We start from the raw sequence: 23,688 nt of genomic DNA, 5'->3' as shown, positions 1-23,688 counted from the left end.
TGAAAACAAGTTACCCTACTGCTAAAGAGAAGGGAAGTGAACTACCTATTGAATACCATACTTTGGATTTTTCTGGCCTCAGGAGTGACTTGGATTAATCTTGGTGGAATTGTTCTAACTAGCAGAAAACAACTCAAGGTAGTGTTCAATGAAGGCCATTGGACAACATGATAACGATGCTTACTTTTAAGAAAAATATTTTAAAACCATAACCTTTTCTTGAAAATATCAAAGACTTAGTAAGTGACTACTTGGGAACAGTAAGGCATGGTCTGTCTTGTTTCATGATTTACATACTCTTTGAAGGAATAAAAACCTCAGACATATAGTGAAAATACTTGTCAACTTACTTGTGGTGAGTATAAATGTATTCTATATACTAGTTTTAGCTGGAGAGAACCATGGGCAGCATAGAACTTCAGTTCCATAGATAATACGGCCAATTGGTTTGGCTAAAAAGTGTGTTTGGAATTGTTCTGTTGCTGCAAATACCATTTCTTAATTTGGTTAACACTTGACGTATTAAGTATTTTAGGAAAACTAGCTTTTTGTTAAAAGCAAATCTTCTAAGTGAATCAAGTTTTTGCCTGTAAGTGCCAACATATTAAGGCTTTCTCAAGTATAACAATACTAATGTTCCTGCTTTCTTAACCAAATTATGCAGAGTATAAGGTACCCTTCATTGATGATCCAAGGTCATTTTTTTAAACTATTATAATTATTCATTTGGTCCATAGAACTTGTGTGTCCCTGTGGTCACCAGATTATACGTTTTTTTTATTTTCATTGATACTAGGTTTTTTATTATTTATAAAACTGTATACATGCTGTTTTCATCAGATTTTTCTCTCCTTCTTGTTATTTTCAGTCTGTTGTTGAAAGTTCGATAGAATTCTATTCAAAATAAAGCAGCTTCTAAATGGAGACTCAAGGAAATACCTCGAGTAGAGTTTTGATGTGTGGAACCTATGAAAATATTTTTTGGTTTCCTATGGCTTTACTTCCAGGTTCCTCACCATTTCAGATAGTGACACTGTTAATGTACCACAAATCTAAGAGAAATAATAACAATCATCACTCATACCAAATTGCCTTTGACTAGGTTTTCGGGCTTTTACTCATACCTCTCCACATTAATCACAGGGAATCCTTTAGAAATATGAACTTGTAACTTCTTCCTCATATTTGGGATAAATGAAGATATTTTTTTTCACCATGGCCTTCCTGGCTTGACCCGGGGCCCCCTCACCTCACTCACCTCATTTCCTCTTTTTCTTGTACTCTATTTCTTCCTGTTCCTCAATCAGATACTGGGTTCCTCAGAGCTTGGGCACCTGCCATTTCCTTCTCCTGGCACCTCTCCTCTGCTTGGCTTTTCCCCTGAGCTCATTCAAGCCTCTTTCCAAACTTCAACTACTCAGAGATGCCTTTCCAAGAATATTCAGTTTAAACAGCATCCCTTGTCACTCTATTCTCTCGGCTTGTTTTCTCTTTCTTCAGAGTACTTCTAACATCTGAAATTATCTTACACATGTGTTTATTATCTATTATTCCTCCATGAATATAAACTCTATGAGAGCAGGGGTTTTTATTTTTGAGTACATCTCTGCGAATGGACGAATGCCTGTAGGGGCTTAATAAGTAATTTTTGAAAGAATAGTGTTATTTAATTCCCATTACAGTCCTAAGAGGTAGATATTACTGAATGTTCATTTCATAGGTTGATCGAATTGAATCTTGGAGGTGTTAAACTTATCCAAAACCCACTGAGTTCTGAGGCAAAGAGTCTTGGGAGCAAGGGAGCAGGATGTGCCTTGGGTTAGCTTTGACTGGTATGTTTTAGATATGATCACTAAAGCAATTGGGTATGTTACATACACAAGTAGCAGGTCTGATTCCAGAACAAGTTACATGGGTGAGAAAAAGCAATGTTAGTATAAAAGTTTTATTTTCCCATGGGGAGATGCTCAGAGGGGACAGGTTCTTGAGGCTAAAGCAGAAATGTATCATGTAGCTAAATATGACCCAGTTATACTGAACCTTGAGCCCTGAGGCCCCTGAGGAGTAGGAACAGAAGCACCAGTGTTAGAGCAAATCTCCTGGCAGTGCACAGGGAGGCAGGGACAGAATGGGGTCTGGCACTATCAGAGCAACTTGGCCAGGAGGCCTAGGTCTCTGCAGTGAGTTGGAGTTCCCTGAGGCAGCACTTGAGTACGTAAGTCAGTCATAAACCAAATGTTTTTAAGTTGAACACCACCTGCCATTACTGCGTTGTCTTACAAGCAAAGAAAAACAAAAATGGAAAACCGTGAAAAAAAAAAACAATGGAGACACAGTATTAGATGTGGTTAACACTAGGCTGGTCACCGAGCTCCTACAGGGATGGATGTGTTGCTCAGCTGGGGGAGTGGGGTCAGCAGGCTGCCTGTGGTAGTCAGCTCCTCTGGGGTCTGCGTCGGCTGCAGAGCCATCATGTTTCAGGTCACGTCCTTCCCAGGGCAGCTCGTGGCCAGTAACTGAGAGGTGTGGGTAAAAGGGGCTGACCACTCTGCCCCAATCCATGCCAAAGTGCTTCAAGTCCCTTGCAACATTTATTTTAGTAGAACCCAATTTCTGGGGCACCTGGGTGGCTCAGTGGTTTAGCAATGGCCTTTGGCTCAGGTCATGATCCCCGAGTCCTGGGATCGAGTCCTGCATCAGGCTCCCTGCAGTGGCCAGCTTCTCCTTCTATGTCTCTGCCTCTGTGTGTCTCTCATGAATAAATATTTTTTTTTTTTAAAGAACCCAATCTCTCATATCAGGTTTAGCTGTTCAACTAACAAAATGTCTCTATTGGTACACTGGCGTGGAGAAAGGTAGGTTCTGGTTATCCAGTGATGCGTGGAACAGTCGTACTTCCTGACCCGCAGGTAATCACTTAGCGAGGGAGTAGGTGTTAAGTAAAAATTGAAAAAATTAAAAATATATATTGTACTAAGTGTCATTAGTGTCTGTGGAAAAACTGAAAACCCTCATAATGTTGATATCTCTATTAGTTGGCATATATGTAAATATATGTAAAGTACTATTTTCACGTTAAAATTATAATATGGGCATTTACTCAGAATGCACTTTGTCAAAATAACACTACAAAAAAAACTGTTGTCATAACACAATGTTTATTTATTTAATCCTTTTAAATCTGAAATCTAAGTCAACCATTCAGTTACCTATGTTCTTATCACCCCAGATCATGGGTAAAATTAAAGACCGCATATGGACTTTTTTTTTTTTTTTTTTTTTTGCATATGGACTTTTGATATAAAAAAGGCAGATGTAGAGTCTAGTAAGGATCTATTGTTTTGAGCTGCCAAACACCCGCTATTATAATGGCACCCGGGTTTCCTGTGGTGAACTGTCTGCTCTCCTACTATGGGTCCACGTGGTACACAGCTAGTAATCAGAGTAGAACTTTTCTGTCCTGGTTCACAAATGCGTAATCACAAGCAGACCAATGACAGTGAGCTCCTGGACTTCGCTGGAGCTATTATGTAAGAAGCTCTCATTCCAGCAGGATCAGGAAGCTGGTGGAATGTCAGTGTGGAGCTTCTGGGGGCCATCATGTTGCCCCAGGACGAAGCCAACCGAACCCCTTGAAAACAGGTTTTAGGGAAAAAGCTTAAAATTACAATGGGTGAGCTAGATGTTAAGGCTCAAAACAAGAGGGTCTTATCATTGTCAGATTATGATGCTATAATGCCATCTCTGCAATTAAATACACATTCATCCCAGGGTCTCCAAAATCGCTTTAGAATCTAACCTCTTTCTAGGAAGTAGCAAAATGAAAGGTCATTTTTGGTAGTCCAATAACAACTGTCCATTAGTCTCAACATTAAAAATTGAATGCAATGATTTAAAGAAAAATAACACATTATTGTTTACATACTAGATCCAGAATCACGTGCTTCCTAATGATTAGAGTTTAGTCATATTTGGAAAGGAACAGAAGACGGTGGCTGAGCAGCACATCCCCTCATAAAAGATACCTGAACAGTATGCTCAGGATGATTAGTATTAAGGATTTGAACATAATGCAGTTTTCCTCAGAGGAAACAATCTTAGTTTCTAAAGAGCATTCACTTCTGACATCTCGATTCCTGATTTCAGTGGCTGCAGACTCTGTACCTCTGTGCCACACTTAGGGCAAGTAAAGTACATGTCAAATAAGAAACTACTCTTAACACAGTAGTAGCAGAAGATATGCTCACATCCTATGGTGTGAGGCATGGTGGGCCACTCTCCACACAGAGAACACTGTTTGCCGCTTGTGGCTAGTGTATTGTCACTGGTAGGAGCACCGGTAAGAGGAATACACCATGAAGATAACTTAGCTTTCAACTTCTGGATATTGATAAGCGGAAGGAGAAAAATCAGAAACTCTGCAAAACCATGCCAGAGAAGTTCCCTATTCATATACTCAAAGCCAACCTCACGTACGTTTTGGGGCTTGCAAAATACAGAACGAATGCCTAGGAGACGTTCTGTCAAAGTTGCAAACTTGCCCCTCTGAAGGAAAATCAGGAAATTAATCAGCCCGCCTAATTTCAGAAGTCCAACCATGATGTTCACACACTGCCTGGCTTTCCCAAACGACGCCAAGTGACGGTTTCGAAATAGGTCGTAGCAGCGCTCTTCTAGCCACGTCCCGCCAATCGTACACACAGCATACCACAGCTTCTGATTCTTACTCGGCGGCTGGTACCTCAGCTTCGGGGAAAAATCGTTTTTGTACTGAATATTCAAAACAGACTGTCCCACGGTGGCATTTTTAGAGTAGATGGTGAATCGCCACAAGAAAAGCCACAGGAGCGCTTTCACCTCTGGTTCAAAGTGTGCTAACAGTCCTGGCTTAAACCCGTGAAAGCACTGAGTAAACTGGGCCCAAACCAGCTGCTCCAGGGCCTTGTTGAGTTCAAGAGCATCCAACTGACTTATTCTTAGCACTCTGTCTGTCCTCTTTGTCTTCTCTTCTCTGGAAGCCATGTCTTCTCGGAAGGTCTCTGGGGATAAAGTACAATTAGGGAACATCAAACATCTGTAAGCTTGTACCATCTTCTCAACTTATGGGTCTGAAACTGTGATACGCAACTGACCAGGGCACACAGAAGACAGAGCGGGCAGGAGGTGTCAAATAGCATCGAACAATCACCTCCTACATGGAACCTTTTCCTTCTCCTCTCTCTCCTCCCTCCCTCCTTTCTTTTCTTTGTTATTTATTTATTTATTTATTTATTTATTTATTTATTTATTTATTTATTTATTTATTTATTTATGCCCTCCTCATCAAAGGAATAACAGGTTGTAGCAAGTTGTACCCTCTTCCCACAAATTATCTCCAAGTAATCCTCCTTGGTCATTTTAGCAGGGAGATCATAAAATCCGGGGCTAACAGGAATGAAGCTAAATAATAGCATGACTAATGGAGAAACACATGAACTTAATAAATACAGTGAACTCTATGGAACATTCCAGCGGATGGTAAGTCAAGACCTCAGGTTAATTGCCAGCACTTCTACGGACTCCAAAGGTATATATATATATTTTAACAAGTCATTTAATCTTTCTGAAATAGGTTTTATATCCATAAAGTTAGGAGAAAAAATTAAATAGCGTTTACTATGTTATCATACTATTGCAGAAAAGAAATACTAGCACAAAGCAACATGAATGTAGAAATGCTGTTAAGATATTGAGAAGATACACATACAGTTTTCTAATAAAACTATGATATAAAAATATATGCAAAGACTTTTATAAATATCTTAGGAATCATCATAAAGGTGGTAAGGGGATAAAAATCTTTTAAAATGAAATAGAAAAAGCTGATTAGTGGTTAGCTAGGTATGAGTGACTCATTCAAAACACACTTAATAAATGCCTATTATGTACAAGCCATGGTGATTAAAACGCTCAGTGGCTGCTGTCATCAAGGAGTGTACAGACCAGTTAAAATATTTTACTTATTATTAAAAAACTGGCAAATCCAAACTATGACAAGAAATCTGTTTAAACTTAGTCTCTAAATTAGGCCCTGACTACATGGAGCTTGATCTTGGTCATGCAGGATCTCTGGGGCTTCAAAAGACCCAGTGCACTAATAGAACACCAAGTTATAGAGGGAGGCAGGTGTCCCACTTAAGTTCCTGGACAAGTCACTTCATCTAATCTCTGCTTTGTTTTTTTCACTTACAAAACTGAGGGCCAGAGATAAAATGACCTTGAGTCCTTTTATATTCTATTTATGATTTTTACTAAAAAGATATTAAACATAATTTGTTGGACATTAAAGAACTGAAAGGTACATCCTAAAATAAAGTTGTACCTCTTGAAACTGGGAATGTCTTTGACAATTAAAGAGGTCTTGCAGAGGGGTGTTTTTAAATTACCCATGGATCCTACATGACTTAGTAGTAGAAGACTACAAGCTTAACAAGTTCCCATATAGGTAAAAAAGTACCTATTGAATAATAGACTTTTACTGCTGCTTTCCTCTCAGTCTAGGTATTTGACAGGAATGCTTCTCTTCCATACAGGTCATCTGCCTTTTAGGGTGATCACATCTTTTTCCCCTTCCTGCAGCTCCCTCAAAATTTCACAGCTTAGAGCTATTGCAGGGGGGATTTTTGTGGCAAGTTCTGTGAAATCCTGGCCTCGTAGCCAGGAGCCACAGGAAAAGAAGGATGTTTAGGACCGAGTACCCTTTCTTCCTGCTACAAATCTCATCAATCCCCAAGGTTCTGCTCTTTGCCCCAAATATTTTTCTAATCCATTCACTACTCTATCCTCTGCAAGTTTTTCCCTAAATTCTATCTGCTCTTATCTCTCCATTGCATTACAACTAATTAGTCTATGGTGCCTTTTGCCTTCTCCAGTGCATTTTCCACATTGCAGTCATTTCAAACACACGAGCCTCCCAAACTACCCCAGCTTGGTTTCCTTCCTAATCTGTTGGTCATAAGGTGCCCCCTTCTCTTTTATCCTAGTTAACGTTTATGGTCTGTTCCCTCCATCTGGAGCAGTACACTCCTGTTCTTTACTTGAAAAACTCTGTTTTTGGTTTTTAAGTACCAAATTTTTAAGTAGTGGTTTAGGTATCACTTCCTCCTGACTTTCCAAACTGTGTTCTTCTCGTTGTTCTCTTAGCACTCCATTCTCCCACTTTCTTGGCCTTTGTGTACTATACATATGCTATTTTTTAAAGTCTATTTCTTCCACTAGAGGATAAATCCTGCTGCAAAGATTATTTGAGTCTTGTCACAGTTGGAACTTAGCAACAACCAGCACAGTGCCCAGTACGCATAATGCATGCTACACAGACCAGATGAACACGGTAAAGTCAGGGGAAGGGGAAAGATAGAAAATACAAATTTTACCCAGTAGCTTTTAAAACTATCTCAAATTACTGCCGGACTGTTGATTATTACCTATTTCAACATGTTTGCTGTACATCTACTGTTTACCAGTTAATGATGTAGGAGTAAAACTGACACAATCTCATCCCTTTGTGGAGACCGCAATATAGTGAGGTGGGGGTGGGTAAGAATGTGCTATATAAAATAAACAGGCAATTACAATAAGATGTAATGAGTGATATGCAAGGGGAAATTCAGGGCATTATTTTTGATACTAGATCTCAGAAGGTCAGAGAAGGCTTCATAGAGAGGTAATATCTAAGCAGCTACCCAAAAGATTAGCAGTGTTAGCCTGGTAAAGGAAGGTAAGAATGCTATGCCAGGCAGAGGAAGAGCAGGCGACAAGGACTGCAGGCGTAAGGACAAAAGGCTGGAAAGGAAGGCAGGAGACCAACAGTAAAGGACAAGTTGAGGAGGCTGTACTTTATCAAGATGTTAATGGGAAACCACTGGACAGTTTAAGAAAAGAACTAATCAAATTTGCATTTTAGACAGCTTGTTCTGGCCACATTCACAGAATGGATTCAAGAAAAGATTCGAGGCAGATAGGCCAGTTATGATGACTGTTACGTGATTATGCAAAGTAATCAATGAGAAAGTCCCAATGGTCTAAATTATAAGGGTATCAGTAGGGATGGAGAAAAATAGGTATCTTTAAAGCTATGAGGTAGAAGTGACACAATTTAATGAGAAATAAGCCAAGAATAACTGACTTGAGTAATTGAGTGGATGGTAGTCCGATTCTCTGAAATAGGAAACACATGCAGGGATACAGGTTTGAAGGGAGAGGTAATAACCACAGTGGTGTTAGAGATCTGAGGCTCCTATGAGATAGCTAGAGCTCAATAGGCAGCTGTGTGGAGATTCTGAAGGTGGGGTCCCTCTTGTAGGACTAATCTTTAAATCGACTTAATCTACTTAAATGCTAAGGTCAGGAAGGCAGTGAACTAAGCAAGAGCTGTAGGTCCTGTCCACTTACAACACAGTCAGCTTTCTTTGTAACAACATCACCTTCCTGTCATAATTTTCCTGCTCCAGCCAGCACAGCCCCTCATTGGTTTTGTTCACTGGCATCAAGCACATCTTTGGGCTTTCAGTCTTTCTATGCTGCAGTCTTCGTGTTGGCGTTGTAGAGTCTTTCTCAGACAACTTGAGCATTTATCATGATCACTTGGATTTCTTAGACTGCAGTGTCTCAGTTCCAGGGTTTCTGAATTAGTAAGCCTGGAATGGGAGCCAAGACTTTGCATTTCTAGCAAGTTTCCTGGTGATGTTGAGAATGACTGGGCTAGTCCACTTCAAGGCAAACTTCATAATTTTTCTGGCACATCTACATCCATCCATACAGCTCTGTGCTGCCTGCCAGCTCTCCCACTCATTTGTTTAGTTCTCCTCCCTATCTATATCCACAGTGCCTATTAGAAATCTTGCACGGACTCTCCCTTTCTTCCCTTAAGTAGACCTGATGCAGGGCGCCTGGGTGGCTCAGTCAGTTAAACCTCTGTCTTTGGCTTGGGTCATGATCCTGGGGTCATGGGACTGAGCCCAAGTGGGGCTCCCTGCTCAGCGGGAGCCTGCTTCTCCCTCTCTCCTCCCTGCTTATGCTCTAGCTCTCTCTCAAATAAATAAATAAAATTGTTAAAAAAAAAAAAAAAAGTAGACCCTGTGAGCTTAAAGACCACTCATGAATTCCACAAACTCTATGGACATCAATACATCCTAGCCATGCTGGGAGCCTGGGATGCAGAGATAAACAAAACATCCTGGTTCTCACTTATGGACCTTAAACAAGGTCTAGCAAGGGAAACAGGCAAGTATACGGACAACTAGGGTAGAAACAGAGGTATAAGGTATTGCAGGTTCTTAAGGACAATATATACCATTTTGAAACTCTCTCAACAGAAAAAGAATTCTGAAATCCACGCAAAAATTCATTAATAAAAAAAATATTTTTCTCACCTTTTTCTGCAGCTTACAAATTTTCTCTATCTTATGAGTTATGTAATTGAGGAAAACAAGTAGAACTTTTTTTTTTTTTAATGCAGAAGCAAATCAAAATCTGCAAAATTATTTGCCTACTCTTACCAAATCATCTCTTTCAGATTACCTCATTATTACCTCTGGGATAAAGTACAAACTTCTCTAACACAACCTAGCCCAATTCTGTCTCCATCTCTGCAAGTGGATAAGCCACTAGTATCCAGGGGAGTCTTTAATTGTGTGCCATCCCTCAGTCCTGACTCTGTGCCTTTTCTCATGTACCTAAAACACTTTACTTTCCCTGCCAACTCTTCCCACTGCCCACAACACTCTGCCCATCACATTCCTACTCTATTTCAACATTCTCTGTGAAACCTTCATAACCATCTACAACTCCTATTATCACCACCTTTACTCTGACAGCAACTGTCTGTGCCACTCAGTTGAGCCCTCAACCAATCATCCTGGGATTTTAGTCATGTCATTACATCTTTCCCTAGCTTATCTGTAAACTCATTAAGAGCCTTATCTTACACTTATTTCTCAAAGCAGCTGCCACTTACAGATGCTCATTTCTAGCTCAGTTTTCCTCATGCAAAATTCTACAATCATTCATGGTATGTGGGACTATAGCATACATGATTCTTCTAGTGTAAGAGTGTCTACAACTGTGTGCCTTCCCCAGACTTCATATTCTGTAGTCAGCAAAATAAAGGAAGCTCTTTTACTTCAAACTACCCTTGAAAGGTTCTGACCATGAATACTGGACACAGATAGAGGTCCAACACTGCCAGTTCCCTTCTCTCCCCTCTCTCACATCCCCAGAATTGCACTGGGTAGATTGCTATTTTTTTCAGTTGAGTATCAGATGAAATATATGGCTTGTGTCAGAGGACCAGTTATGCCAATTCACGTATCTTTAAATAACAGAGTCGTAATCAGTTCTGCATTGTGGCTGATGGGCATGTTATTAATTACAAGATATACCACAACGATGGGCTCATAGTAGTCGCTCAATAAATGTTTGCTGAATTTATGTGCAATGTAATGAGTAGTTTGGTAGTTAATTGGTATACTGACTGAATATTGTATGAGGACACCTGGATGAACTGGCTGGTGAGGGAATCCTTCTCTTCCTCAGGTTCCTTACTTATATTTAGTGAAAAACTGGTCAGAGGAAGTGGTTTCTCAAAGAATCATCATTTCAAATACCTCATTTCTGGAGGAATCATACTTAACATTTAGCAAAGATAGGAATTTTTAATGGCTGCCAGAAAAGGAGACTTAACACACTCTCTAACCAATCCAATATTTAACAATCCTTATTATCAAAAAATTCTTTCTTATCCCTTCTGTTACAGTTTAACATTTTTTTCTTTCCTTTTTTTTTTTTCTCCCCAGGCCTGGCCTCAGTGTAGATTAAGAACAGCTGGGCTCGATCTCCTTCCTACGTAAGAATCTTTAATGGACCAAAAGACTATCATTAAACTGTTCTTCAGATTTTGCTTTTCCAGATGAATAATTTCTCTATTTTTTTTTGTTTCAGGTTTTATTTTCTAACATTTTAGTCATTTTTGTAACTTTTTAAAGTTGTAAACATAAAACAGACACTGTCCATTACACATTATAGTTAAAGTGGAATATTCTTCCTATGCTCTACATTCCTATTTAGGTCAACTGTGACAGAGAAGAAAAAAAGCAGAATTAAAAATCAATCAGACCTGAGCTCAAGTTCCAGCTTTGTCACTTACTTACTACTTGATCTTAGAAAAAGTCATTACCCTCAGATTCTTTTTAAACCAAAAACATTTTTTTTTTTTTAATTTTAGGGAAAGAGAGAATAAGAGAACCCGAGTGGGAGGGGCAGAGGGAGAGAGAATCTCAAGCAGCCTCTATGCTGTGCAGAGCGCCCAACACGAGGCCCGATGCAGAGCTTGAGCTCAAGATCCTGAGATCATAATCTGAGCTGAAACCAAGAGTCTGATGCCTAACAGTGCCATTTAGGTGCCTCCACCCTTGGATTCTTCATAAAGCTGGACATAACAACTACCACACACATAAAGTTGGAAATAACAGCTACCACACTCACAAAGTTGTTGAGGTTAAACCAAATAACATTATGAAAGTGTGGGGATCCCTGGATGGCTCAGCGGTTTAGTGCCTGCCTTCGGCCCAGGGTGTGGTCCTGGAGTCCCAGGATGGAGTCCCCCATCAGGTTCCCTGCATGGAGTCAGCTTCTCCCTCTGCCTGTGTCTCTGCCTCTCTCTGTCTCTGTGTCTCTCATGAATAAATAAATAAAATCTTAAAAAAAAGAAAAAAGAAAGTGGTTTGGAAACTGATAAGTATTATTGCTATATTACTGCTACTTTGGCTAGGGATGGGCATAAGCAGAAAAAGACTCTGAGTTGATTCTGGCGAATTTATTTCAAAAGACTGAAATTTTCATTATTACTCATTAATGCCTTAATCTGTGGTGAAAGAATTTTTTTTTTTTTGCAGGAAATACGGACTACAAAATCAAAACATAATTGTGGCAATTAAATAGTGAACATGATGTCACAAATATGTGTGGAAGGAAGACTAGGTGGGAAGGGGCAGAGATATGGTTCAGTGAAACTCATCACACTACTATATCTTATCTGAAAGGAGATTATGGAGGGGGAATTCTTAGGGAATGGGTTCCAGTATGACCTGCTTCCTTGGTTATTTAACCCTCATCAATATGGTAATGCCTATTATCTTGAAGCAAAGAAACTTAAGGAATGCACACTGATGATATCTGACTCTAGAGTGCTTTGCTGAAAGGCATGGTGCAGGCAGTCCAGACAGGCACCAAACTTTGGTTCATCACTAACATGTAACACTCTTTCTTTCTTTTTTTCTCTTTTGGGCAGACACATTTATTCTAAAATATTGGTTTTAGAGAAGGGCAGAGCCCAGGAGTAGAAGAAACTAGTAGGATAGAAATACTAGAAGTTCAATCATCCTGATTATGGAATCCTTTTCCTTCCACTGCTGTGTGATAACATTTGCCCATATAGGTATGAAGCATAGAAAAATGTCATAAATACTTTTAAGTCACATAAAGTTAATCTCCAAATAATGTAAGGTATAGGTTTTAGTGAATCCTAATTCTCTTACAAATGATTCACCTTAACCATTTTTTAAAAAAGATTTTATTTACTTATTTGAGGAAGAGTGGTTGAGTGAGAGAGAGAGAGAGAGAGAGAGAGAGAGAAAGCACATGAGTGGCGGGAGGAGTAGAGGGAGAGAAACAAGCAGACTTCCCACTGAGCAAGGAGCCTAACACAGGGGGCTTGATCCTGGGACTCCAGAACTGTGACCTGAGCCAAAGGCATATGCTGAATCCACTTTGCTAACAGGCGCCCCTCAGTTTAACCAGTGTTTTTTGAGCACTTACTAAATGCCAGGCAATCTCCTAGGTATCAAGGATTCAATCCAAAAATTTAACTCAGTTTACTTCCTTTTATTCAAGCATTTTTAAAGAAATAGGATGTTACTGTAATCAGGACTAGCCATTGATCCCTTAAGCAAAGAATGAATCTTCCCAGGCAGAAAAGAAAAAAAAAATGTATTTAAGACACAAGAACAGGTTGTGCAAATCCCAGATATGTGCAAAACATGAAACCTGGCCATGGTTTATCTGGGAGATATTGATGGATTCCAACAGAAGCTGCCTCCTCGGTGATTTAATCCCCAACAATGTGGCTGTGTTTGTTACCAGGAAGCAAAGACTCATGTCATCTGTAATGTCTGAGCAAAACAGGCCCCCAGGAGAGACTGGCTGAAGAGTTAACCCACTGCAAAAAGCCCACTTTAGGGAAACCACAATGATTTCATAGGCACAAATAATCACTGTAGGGAAGAGACATAATGATATATAGTTTTAAAAGATTAATTAGATAGCAGAGTTCAATTAAAACTGAAAAGGAAGGCTGCAGCTCCCAGAGACCAGTTAGGGGTTTCCTGCAACAATGCAAGGCCCCTTATTGAAAGTGGTAAGAACTTTCTAAAAATGTTAAAGTAATGACCCACTTCATTAAGAACTAATCAAAATCAAAAAGATTATGGCACCTTCACATTTTTGAATAAAAGATCCCCAATGCTTTTTTTGTAAACCAGTACTTTCTTGATTCTGTTACAGTGACTGTCATCCACATCCAACTATTAGCCAGTCTATTTCTATTTACTTACAGGAATTTAGTTTAAGTAAGGTTTAACGATCCCCAAATTATTGGTTCTTAAAGATTAGTATCTAGTTTCACAAAAGAAGGCTCCAACTTGAATAGTTAAAAAAAAAATACAAACAAATCTTTTTCTTTAAAGCTGAGATTGTTCAGGATTGAAACGAACACCGTAAGATTTAATTCAAATTGATTTTTCCAGAATGTCAAAAACAGGCAATACCTTTTCCTATTCTGCCATGAAAACTCATTCTTTTAATACACAATTCTAGAACCCTTTCCATCCTCAATCCCCACTTCCCAAACTGTACTAATTTAAGATTCTAAATAGCCAACCCCGGGGCGGGGGGGGGAACATTTATGGTCCTGCAAAGAGACTTATAAAAATAAAAAATAATTAATTAAAAGTATAATTGGTATTACACAATATATGTTTAGTAAAGGATTTTACTATGTTAAGGATACGGGAGAAAGATGTTCAAGGCAAATTAGAGCATCTATAGGGTTAGTGTGATTAACTTGTCACATAAATATGTTTAAGACAAAATGATCTAGCACAAAAAACTATTAAAAAGGTCTCCTGCTGACATTTTATCACTAGACATGTCATACTGCTTTTCTTTTGCAGAAAAAAACTACTGAAATTCATTTACTAAGAGCAGCGATATATAAATCTATCCTTAAATAACCCATCCTTTCCATTCACCCAAATAAAATTTTGTCATCTATATTGCATTCCAAAACCAAATAAACAATTGTATCTCACTATGGAATGAAAAATTTTCAGAATATACTTGAGCTTTTACGGAGTATAGTACAAATTATGAATGAATATATTTTATTTAAAACATGTTATTGACAGAAATCTATCAATAATAATGTGAGTATTGTCAAGGGCCTGTCAATATTAATGTAATTATGATTAAGGGGATAACATGGATTTTTAGCTATAATACCAAGTAACATCTCCTACATTGCTGCTATCAATATACACATTATTATTGACCTGTTCTGAGACTCTCAGTACTAGATGTATTACCATTAGGCATATTTGTCAATGCATGCTGCCTACAAAAACTCTACATTTAAATTTACAGTCCTATAAACTTTGTCAGCAGAAACATGCGATTCCTAAGTATTCTCTAAGGTATGCGCCCACTGCGAAGCTACCCTTTTCCAGATCTACAATAATCATCCAGTGTTTAGTATAACAATGTTGCTGCCACACTCTCCTGAGGGTTCAAGTAATCAAAACGGATGATACAACACATTCATTTTTTCCTCTTAGGTTTGAAAAAATTTTAAACTAATGTTTCATATTATGAGGTTATATGAATAAAGTTCTATAACTGGAGATCTTAAGCTTTGAACCTACACCCTACTATTTTATTTCCTTTGTGTAGTCAGATAGATTTACTGTCCATTGTATTGAAATCAATACTAATAAATGGGACATGCATCAAAGAGGGATTTAACAGGACACTGATTCCCAGAACACATTTCAAACATGAGCAAAAGAGAAAAAGCTATGACTGAGACCCATTAGGACAGTGTGACCTCTGGCATTGTGAATAGGCCTAGAAATCAACAACTACAAGTTCAAATCCCACTTCTGCCACAGGCTTGCTAAATGACTTGTCACTACTCTTTTGTTCTACTCTTTCATCAAATACAAACTAAGTTTCAATAGTTTATAGATATCCATTGATATAAAAATGTGCTCTTTTGGATACAGACATGTGAAATTTTAAAGTTCTGTAGTAGACACTAGACTTCTAAATTACTCTTCACTTAAATGTAATCCTCATCAATATCCAAATAGGATTTTTCTTTTTGAGAATGGTAGTGAGTACGCAACAAAATATTTCTAAAATATATCTGAAGCATAAACTTCAAAATCACATAAACTGCTCAAAAAGATGAACAATGATAAATAATTTGCTCTAGCAGATGGGAAGTAAATATATATATATATAAAGATTTATATATATTTATATATATTAATATATACATTAATTTGGAGAGGAAAGAGAACTCAACTCACATACCAGAATCTTCAAGACTATAATTAGTCTTACACAATTGAGCACCCTCCCTATTTCATTTACGATGTACTTATTCAAGTATTTAAAACTAACACCAAAGTTTCCCTCTGGTTTTTTTAAACCTTAAAACAGAATTTCCAATACCTTGGCCTAACTTTACAAGTACATTTTTAAGAGAAAAGCATGGCACTCATAATCTTTTCTTTCAGAAAGTTGATACTTCTGAGTCTTTAAGGGAGAAAGCATGTTGTGAAAATAAAGAGCAGATGTTTGAGTGATTATAGGGAAAGAGAGTTAAACTGGTCCTGATTAGTTCTGTATCTTAGACCAGCTTCACCAACAGACTGTGTGACTCTAGACAAGTCATTTTAGCACACTACACTCTGTAGCAATTAAGAGACTTAAAAATAAATTTAAAATAATCAACTATGAAAAGTCTACCTATCTAGAATCCTTATATGAACTATTTTAAGAAACCTGGAAAGAGGAAGAAAAAAAATAAAACAGACATTTCCAACTATATAAAAATGATAATGTTGAACATGAGTGTGAAAAAGGCTAGAGAAAGTAGAGAAATCAGAACAGAATATGTGAGACAGAGACACAATCACAGAAAAAAAAGAGTAAAGCATCTAGAGGACAATACCCACCACTTTATGAGTTTATGACTATAGTAAGTATATACTACTTATCAGTTATCAAACGCTAACAAGGGACTATCATAGCTCAGTGTCTTTTGTAAAATTAAATATTAAATCATTTCATCCTTACCAATATTATGAAAGAGGTTTTTTCATCATTTATGTTTTAAAACAAGGAAACTGAAGCATAGACTTCAGTTAGCTGACTCGTGTAAAAAATTAACACAATTACATGTGGTAGAGCTATGCTCTGAACTAGTGTCTTTGATTGACAAGGTGGTGTGGCTCTAAAAGATGAACATAAACACTTTAGGAGGACACCATAAGACATGCAAATGGGGCTATTTTATTTTTATTTTTTATTTTTTAAATTTTTATTTATTTATGATAGTCACAGAGAGAGAGAGAGAGAGGCAGAGACACAGGCAGAGGGAGAAGCAGGCCCCATGTACCATGTACCGGGAGCCTGACGTGGGATTCGATCCAGGGTCTCCTGGATCGCGCCCTGGGCCAAAGGCAGGCGCCAAACCGCTGCGCCACCCAGGGATCCCTTTTTAATTTTTTTTATGCAAATGGGGCTATTTTAAAAGGCTAATAAGCACTAAGAGATTAAGAGCATTGGGCATGAACTACAGCAAAAATTACAATCCAAGGATGACCAAACAAGAGCCACATGAAACACATGAAACAACTAGGTCTTTAAGTACTCTATAAAGTTAGAAAAGGGCTCTAGAACCTAAGGAGAGAATTTTAAACGACTTGCAAATTATTGGCACACATATTGGCCAATAATTGCGTATTTTATGGCATTCGAGACAACATGGAAATATCCACAAAGGAACAGAGGTATTAGCAATGGGAAAGGAGGAAGTACCATGTGATACATTATTACGTGTGAGGCATTATATTTTCTTCACGTTCTTTATCTCATTTAATCCTCGTAACAGTAAATAGTATCAGGTCCATTTTAAGAAGACAGAAGTTAGGCTTGAGAAGATTAACAACCTGTTTAAGGTCAGACTGACAATCAGTAGATTTCTGGTAAACAGTAGAGAAATTGTGGAACACACAAAGGAAGTTAGTAAGTAGCATGGATATGTGGTAAACTTGGAACCAATTCAATCCCGCAGAGCTCAAAGCAAAATGCTTTCCCTCAGGATCATTCACAAGACCAGACTGCCAGTCAAGCTCCCAGGACTTTGTAAATGGGGAAAGAAAGTAAAGGCATGTGGTAGAGTTGTTCACGTTGCCTGGGATGCATCTTGTCTACATTCCCTCTCCCTGACTCTATCCATGTGGTCAGAGAACCATTCAAAGAGACTGAACGTCAAATCTAAACAAAGGGAATATGTGGGTGAAAAAATGAGGTGTGAACATTCGTTTAACTGTTATGAACACATACTATATGCAAAGTAGAGGCAACACTACTTCAGCTAACGCTAGAAGGGATTCTGTTTTGCAGAATCAAAACAAAATTGGTCTCTAGCTCTTGGATTTTTTGTTTTAACAGTAAGAAGACAACTTGGATGAAATTTTATCTCACCTTATTGACAGGCAGTTAAGAAGGGAGAGGTCTGGAAAAAAAAAAAGAAAACATATTAAATAGAATAAAAAGCAACACAGAAAAGGGCATTTTGATTATATAGAGGATCAAAGGTTGAAAAGAAGTTGATTAACAGTGCACAATGGGAAGGCCAGAGATGCTAGACATTCTCTTCCCTGTTTTTACTTCCAGGTAGAGAAACCACAGTGCTGGCAGTTGGGAGAGCCAAGATTACATGGGGCAAACAGAGCAGTACAGAGCTTTTCTCCAGAGGTTTCTTCCACATTCCAAAAGAACTGAAGAGGAACATGTAGTGTTTAGAAACTGCTGTCATTTCACAGGATGGAGATAAAGGGGACATCCAATTTGCTTCTAGGTTGCCCAAGATAATCAAGGGAGGGGGAAAAAAAAAAAAGGACCAAGTGATTCAGAGCAGAACTTTTGTCCAGAAATAAAGACTGTGCACATGGCACACATCTTCCTGGTGCTACAAGAACCCCAGCACAGGGGAGTGATAGAAAGAGACTTTAAAATTACCTGATGCTGTGAGGAAAACTTGGGGCTAACACAGAAATGTACTAGTAATGTGATGTTGAGCAAGACCGTGAACGTCTTTAAGATTCAGTTACTGAATATGTGAAATAGAAAAATATCTGCCCTTTCTATTGTAAAGATTCTTAGGAGCTTCAAAGATAAGCACAGATTTTATGGGTAAAATACCAGGAGAGGAAGAGAGAAAAAATAAAGAATCATGATTCTGATCACAGAGAATTAAATTTGAAGTTTGTATTTATTTAACAAATGAGAAAATATAGATGTGTCTGTGGCCTGAAGTAATGAATTAAGGATGGCTGTAACTTTTACTGTTAAAGAAACTTACCAATTGAATGAATGCACACTGGATACAAATGAGTAATTTCCCTAAGAAACAGAATCCTAATGCTAGAAGTAAACACAGGTCATCTAGTCTAAGATATAAATTTAAATTTCCTAACAGAAACACTGTGTTTCAAACAGAACACATAAAATAGCTGCCCTGGTAAAATATCGCTGAGTGTCGGCTGGCTTTCCCTCCCTTATGTGGCTTCAGGAAATTTCTAGAGGAATTCTTCCTCAGAACAGATTTAAAACCACAGACTGAATGCTACCCCTAATTTTTAAAAATGAAGAGAATAAGGCCATGAGATTTCAAAGGAAACCAAAGTCCATTCTCTTGACTCAGTCTCCTACTCTCTATGGGCTGTTACTTCCATTTTCTTCCTTTAAGGGGGGGGAAAATATATATATATATATATATATAATAAATAGATTGTAAGAACATAAAAAAATAATAAATAAGAAATATATATATGTACATATATGGGTTGTGGGGTTTTTTTTTGGCTTATATGGGTTGTGGGTTTTTGTTTTTTTTTTTCTCTGCTTTGTACATAATTCCATTCTCTCTAGTTCTTTCGTCTCCTCCTGATTCAAGATCATCCAACTCTGATGTTTCTGGATGCAAGTAATTGGTAACACGGGCAAATCAGAGAGAAGATAAAGTGAAAAAAGAAAGTTTATTTTGTTTAGGTTTAACTAAAGATAACACATTAAGGGAAAGACGTTTGTTTAGACCGCAAATTGTGGTGTGGATAAAGCCTCAACCTCTCTGTAACCGCTCGAAATCTTTAAGGTTAAAAAAAAAACCAAAAAAACAAAAAAACACCTCTCAAGGGGTGATCGCGGAACATACTAGACGGGGACGTCCAACACCTTGGTTTCGGGAGAAGCTCTTTCACGAAATGCAGAATCTTTGGAAAACGGGACCTCAGGAAATAAGTAAAGGACCCATGACTTTTCATTTAAGCCCCAACAGGAAAAAAAACAAAACAAAACAAAAACCACCTCATTCTCACACTCTCGGTCGTCAGAAATCAACGCTAGATACGACAACATCCCCAAGGGCAATTCCTCCCCGAGGAAGAATGAGAACCGCGTCCAAGTCCGCAGGCGGTCAGGGAGGCCAGGAGCGTGCGGCCTCCTCGGGTCCGCACCACACCGAGCGCCTGACGCGAGCCCCGCCAGTCAGCAGGGAGGGCGCCGCGTCCCGTGTGCGCCACTTCTTGAGAAGGAAACCTCCCCGCCGCCCAGGCCGCGGAGACGACTGGGAAAGCGTCTCAGAAAGTCACCTCGCGGAAGGCACCGGAGCTCAAGGCTGCAGCTCTGTTGGTCTTTTTTTTTTCTTTTTCTTTTTCTTTTCTTTTCAAGGGTGCGATTCTAAGGCTATTTTTGAGGGCCTGGGGCCTGCGTCCCCGCCTTTCTTCCCGGAACACGGGGGAAGGAAGCGCGGCCACCGCGGCGTGACCCTCCACGCCCTCCCGGCCGCAGGCAGGACCTCGGGGCTGCCCCGCCGCTCTCTCGGGCAGACACTGACCTGACGAGTCTGCGGAACGCCCCCGGCCCACGTAACTTTCTCTGAAACATTCTCCGGGAAGCTCGGCCTCTCCGAGCAGAACCGGGATTACCCAGGCTTCCGGGACGCGCGGGCTTCCGGAGCGACGCCGGACCCGGAAGTGTCTGAGGAAGAAGGGGAAATTAAACGCGGACGAGCGGAGCTGTAGAGAGCGCGGCGGAAGGCCGCGGAGGGCCGGCGCAGCCCCCGCGAGCGCCGAAGAGCCGAAGGGCCGAGGGGCCGAAGGGCCGAAGAGCCGAAGAGCCGAAGGGCCGAAGACACTGGCGCGCGGTGATTGGTCGGTTGGCCGCTCTGAGGAAAGCGCCTCTGATTGGCAGGCCCGTCGCGAACCCGGCGGCCCCGGGTCGGCGCCGCGCGTGAAGAGGCCTCGGTGTCAAGAGGCCGCGGGGAAGCCGGGGCCGTGCGAGGGCGGGGTGTTCCCTGCCCTGGGACGGCGCGGCGTGCAGCCCGACAGGCGCCGCCGAGTGGCAGCGGGGCGCCTCCGCAGCCCCCGGGGTGGAGTGGACGGCGCCCCGCGGACGGGCCTCCTGGGGAGGGGGCGCGCCCCTGGGCGAGGGAGGCGGCGGTTCCGGGGCCCCGGCGGCTTCGCGGCGCGTGCGTGCCGAGGCGGGGTGGCGGGCGGACCCCTGCAGGCCCGGGAGGCGCCCTGCTGGCCGGGCTCGACGCGCTCGCGCCCGGGGTGGGCGTGGGGGGTGGGGTGGTGGCGAGCGCCTGGGTGCAGCGCGGTCCGCGTGCGTCACCCCGGAGCAGTTAGAAACGCGGCCTGCGCGGTCGCCCACCCCTGGGCAACTGAGTCTGAACTGCCTGAGGCCTGAGGCCTGAGGCCTGAGGGAAGGTCGTCTCTGAGGTTACCGGGCAGTGCAGCTGCGCGATGCCATCCCCCTCTGCAGTGTGGACGCCGTGTCTTGGCTGGAGGGCTGGCCCTAAGCTTGCAGGAGACGTAGGTAACTCGAGAGACGTGCACATAGTAGGGCTTAACTTCGTGGTGGTTGCCCCATGGTCCCCCCGCTCCCCAGGAGCACACAGTCCTGCAACAGCTGTCTTGTTACCTGTTCCAGAGCCTATACTGTGGAAGCGGTGTTACAAGGCAGATTTTTTTTGTTAATATTTTATTAATTTTTCATGAGAGACACAGAGGAGGAGAGGCAGAGACCCAGGCAGAGGGAGAAGCAGGCTCCATGCAGGGAGCCCGACGTGGGACTCGATCCTGAGTCTCCAGGATCACGCCCTGGGCTGAAGGCAGACGCTGAACCGCTGAGCGCCCCCGCCAGGCTGCCCTCAAGACCGCTTTTTTCTTTCTTTTTCAAAATAATTTTTCTGAGGATCAGAGTTGTGACTCAGAATATGAAACAGGATGGATAAAAGAACATTTATTAATGAATTTTAGGACTGTTCGAATTCATTTTTTTTTTTTTTACCTCAAAGGTGTACAATTTAACATATTTATACCTGCAGTTTTGTCGTCTTCCATACATGGAGGAGATCTTGGAAAAAGCAGACCTAAGAAGGGTGATGTGGATGGTTTCCCTTATTAGTTAAAAAAAAAAAAAAAATGCTTCCCAGTTCATGAACTAACAGTCCAGATGAGATAGAGTAGTGGAGACAGGAGGGGAGGTTTTTCTAGAGCTGCGGTTGGCACCTCAAGTGTGGGTCGGCCAAATTGAGGCATGGGTAAAATGCACACTGGATTTCTAAAATATAATACGGAAAAGAAAGAACGTCAGCTAGTTCATTTTATACTGGTGACATGTTGAAGTGAGGATGTTTTTGAAAATTTAAGATTACATATGTGGCTTCTTGTTGCATTTCTGTTGAATGGTGCTGTTCTGGAGGGTAAGAAAATCTTTTTGAGGAAGACCAAGGCTTTCATTTATGAATTGTGAGGGAAGGTGGCCATGTTGGACTTCTCAGGTAGGCCAGCAGATATAACTTGCTTCATTTAATTTTTTATGGAAGTGGGGGAAAAAAAAAGTACCCCAAAAAGAGTAATATAGAAGACATTTTCAGAAAGCAAATTCTAAGTCATGGAACCTTATATATTGTCACATGAATATCACAATAGCTATTGATAATAATAAATGTACCAAACTAACAAGATATTTGAATTCTTTTTAATGAATCTGATTAAGAATGTACAGCATGCAGAACATTTGAGATTTTTGTTGAAAATGGTTAAAATAAGCTCCAACTTTTAACCTCTTGATATAATATACCTCTTGAGTTTTCCAGTGAGATAGTAAACTGAGATTTCAGGAAAGCTTTACTTCCAATTTTCTATACTTAATTTAAAAATGTATTTGTTTTTCATTCATTTATTTAACAGAAGCCTGCTGGGGGGCCAGGAATCTTGCTAACCAGTGTCGACGTAAAGGTGAACACGCAGACATGCCCTTACTCTCTGGAAACTGATGAGTACCAATTCAGAGACAGTGAAGAAGCAAATAACCATGGCATAGTGTATTTGGCCTTTGAGTGTTTTACCTCTATAAATGCAACATGTTAATTGTTTAAACCTAGAAATTATAAATTCTTGTCAACACGTTGATGAAGAGTCTTATTGGGACTTGGCTATGGGCTTAAAATATATTAGTTGAAAATCAGAGTATAATTAATCCATTAATTATGAGAACTTAAAAAAATTACAGTATTTCTTTAAATATAAAGAAAAGAGGAAAATAATAATAGCATATTATTTATGATGCTTTCTTCTAGCCTTTCAGCAACTTTTAGGTTCTAAGGAATTTAATAATAGAAGTGTAAAGGAGACATTGATTTATGCCCCTAACATAGTTTAAAATTGCTGACTTTAAAAAGTTAAATCCATTTTAGCATATTACATAGTTTTTAAATCAATATATTTGAGTCTTTTAGGAAAAAGTTAAACACAGACCTTATGTTAGTTTATTACTGTTGCTGTAACAACTTACCACAAAGTTAACAGCACAAAACAACAGCAATGTATTGTCATACAGTTCTGTAGTCCAACTAAGAACTCATGGGCCAAAGTCAAGGTGTCCACAGGTCTGTGTTTCTTTCTACAGGGTGTAGGGAAGAATTTGGCTTTTTGTTTGTTCAGGTTGACGGAATTCAGTTCCTTGCTCTGGTAGTATTGGTTCCATACTAGCTCATCAGCTGAGGGCATGTTCCCAGCTTCTACAAGCCATCCATATTTGGGTTGTGGCTCTCCTTCTTCAAAGCTGGGATTGCTGGGTTGAAAGCCTCCCATCTTTCTGACTTCTCATGCCTTTTCTTCAGTTGTTTTCTCTCTAATTGCAGTCTTTTAGGAATCTAATTAGATTGGACCCACCTACATAATGCTGGATAATCTCTTCATCTCAAGGTCCATAACCTTAATCACAGCTGCCAAGTCC

At 40.1% G+C, this 23,688-nt stretch overlaps 1 protein-coding gene and 1 long non-coding RNA gene across 16 annotated transcripts in view; one reads left to right on the top strand and one right to left on the bottom strand.

Annotated features, from left to right (window-relative positions):
* Positions 1-3,139: 3,139 nt before the first annotated feature.
* Positions 3,140-20,543, bottom strand: PEX2 (peroxisomal biogenesis factor 2). Of its 3 annotated transcripts, none has more exons than XM_077876495.1 (2): positions 20,279-20,543; positions 3,140-5,039 (listed from the first exon to the last, which is right to left on the bottom strand). In XM_077876495.1, the coding sequence occupies exon 2, from the start codon at positions 5,020-5,022 to the stop codon at positions 4,105-4,107; it is 918 nt and encodes a 305-aa protein (XP_077732621.1). In that variant the 5' UTR covers positions 5,023-5,039; positions 20,279-20,543; the 3' UTR covers positions 3,140-4,104. The 3 variants fall into 3 exon arrangements, with proteins under 3 accessions (XP_077732621.1, XP_077732622.1, XP_077732623.1); XM_077876496.1 differs by lacking the exon at positions 20,279-20,543 and adding an exon at positions 20,034-20,269; XM_077876497.1 differs by lacking the exon at positions 20,279-20,543 and adding an exon at positions 19,750-20,006.
* Positions 20,544-21,012: 469 nt separating this feature from the next.
* The window catches only part of LOC144300471 (uncharacterized), a 100,324-nt gene continuing 97,648 nt past the window's right edge, over positions 21,013-23,688 (top strand). For 12 of the 13 annotated variants that reach the window (XR_013367130.1, XR_013367132.1, XR_013367127.1 and 9 more), the window contains exons 1-2: positions 21,013-21,261; positions 22,641-22,688. This is a non-coding gene — a long non-coding RNA (uncharacterized LOC144300471). Of the gene's footprint in view, positions 21,262-22,640; positions 22,861-23,688 lie in introns of those variants that run through there. The other variant, XR_013367124.1, reaches the window with a different exon arrangement.

This window comes from Canis aureus, chromosome 28 (assembly GCF_053574225.1).
Source record: "Canis aureus isolate CA01 chromosome 28, VMU_Caureus_v.1.0, whole genome shotgun sequence".
Taxonomy (NCBI): Eukaryota; Metazoa; Chordata; class Mammalia; order Carnivora; family Canidae; genus Canis; species Canis aureus.
The sequence above is the reverse complement of the archived record's forward strand: the minus strand, read 5'-3'. Positions and strand labels throughout refer to the sequence as shown.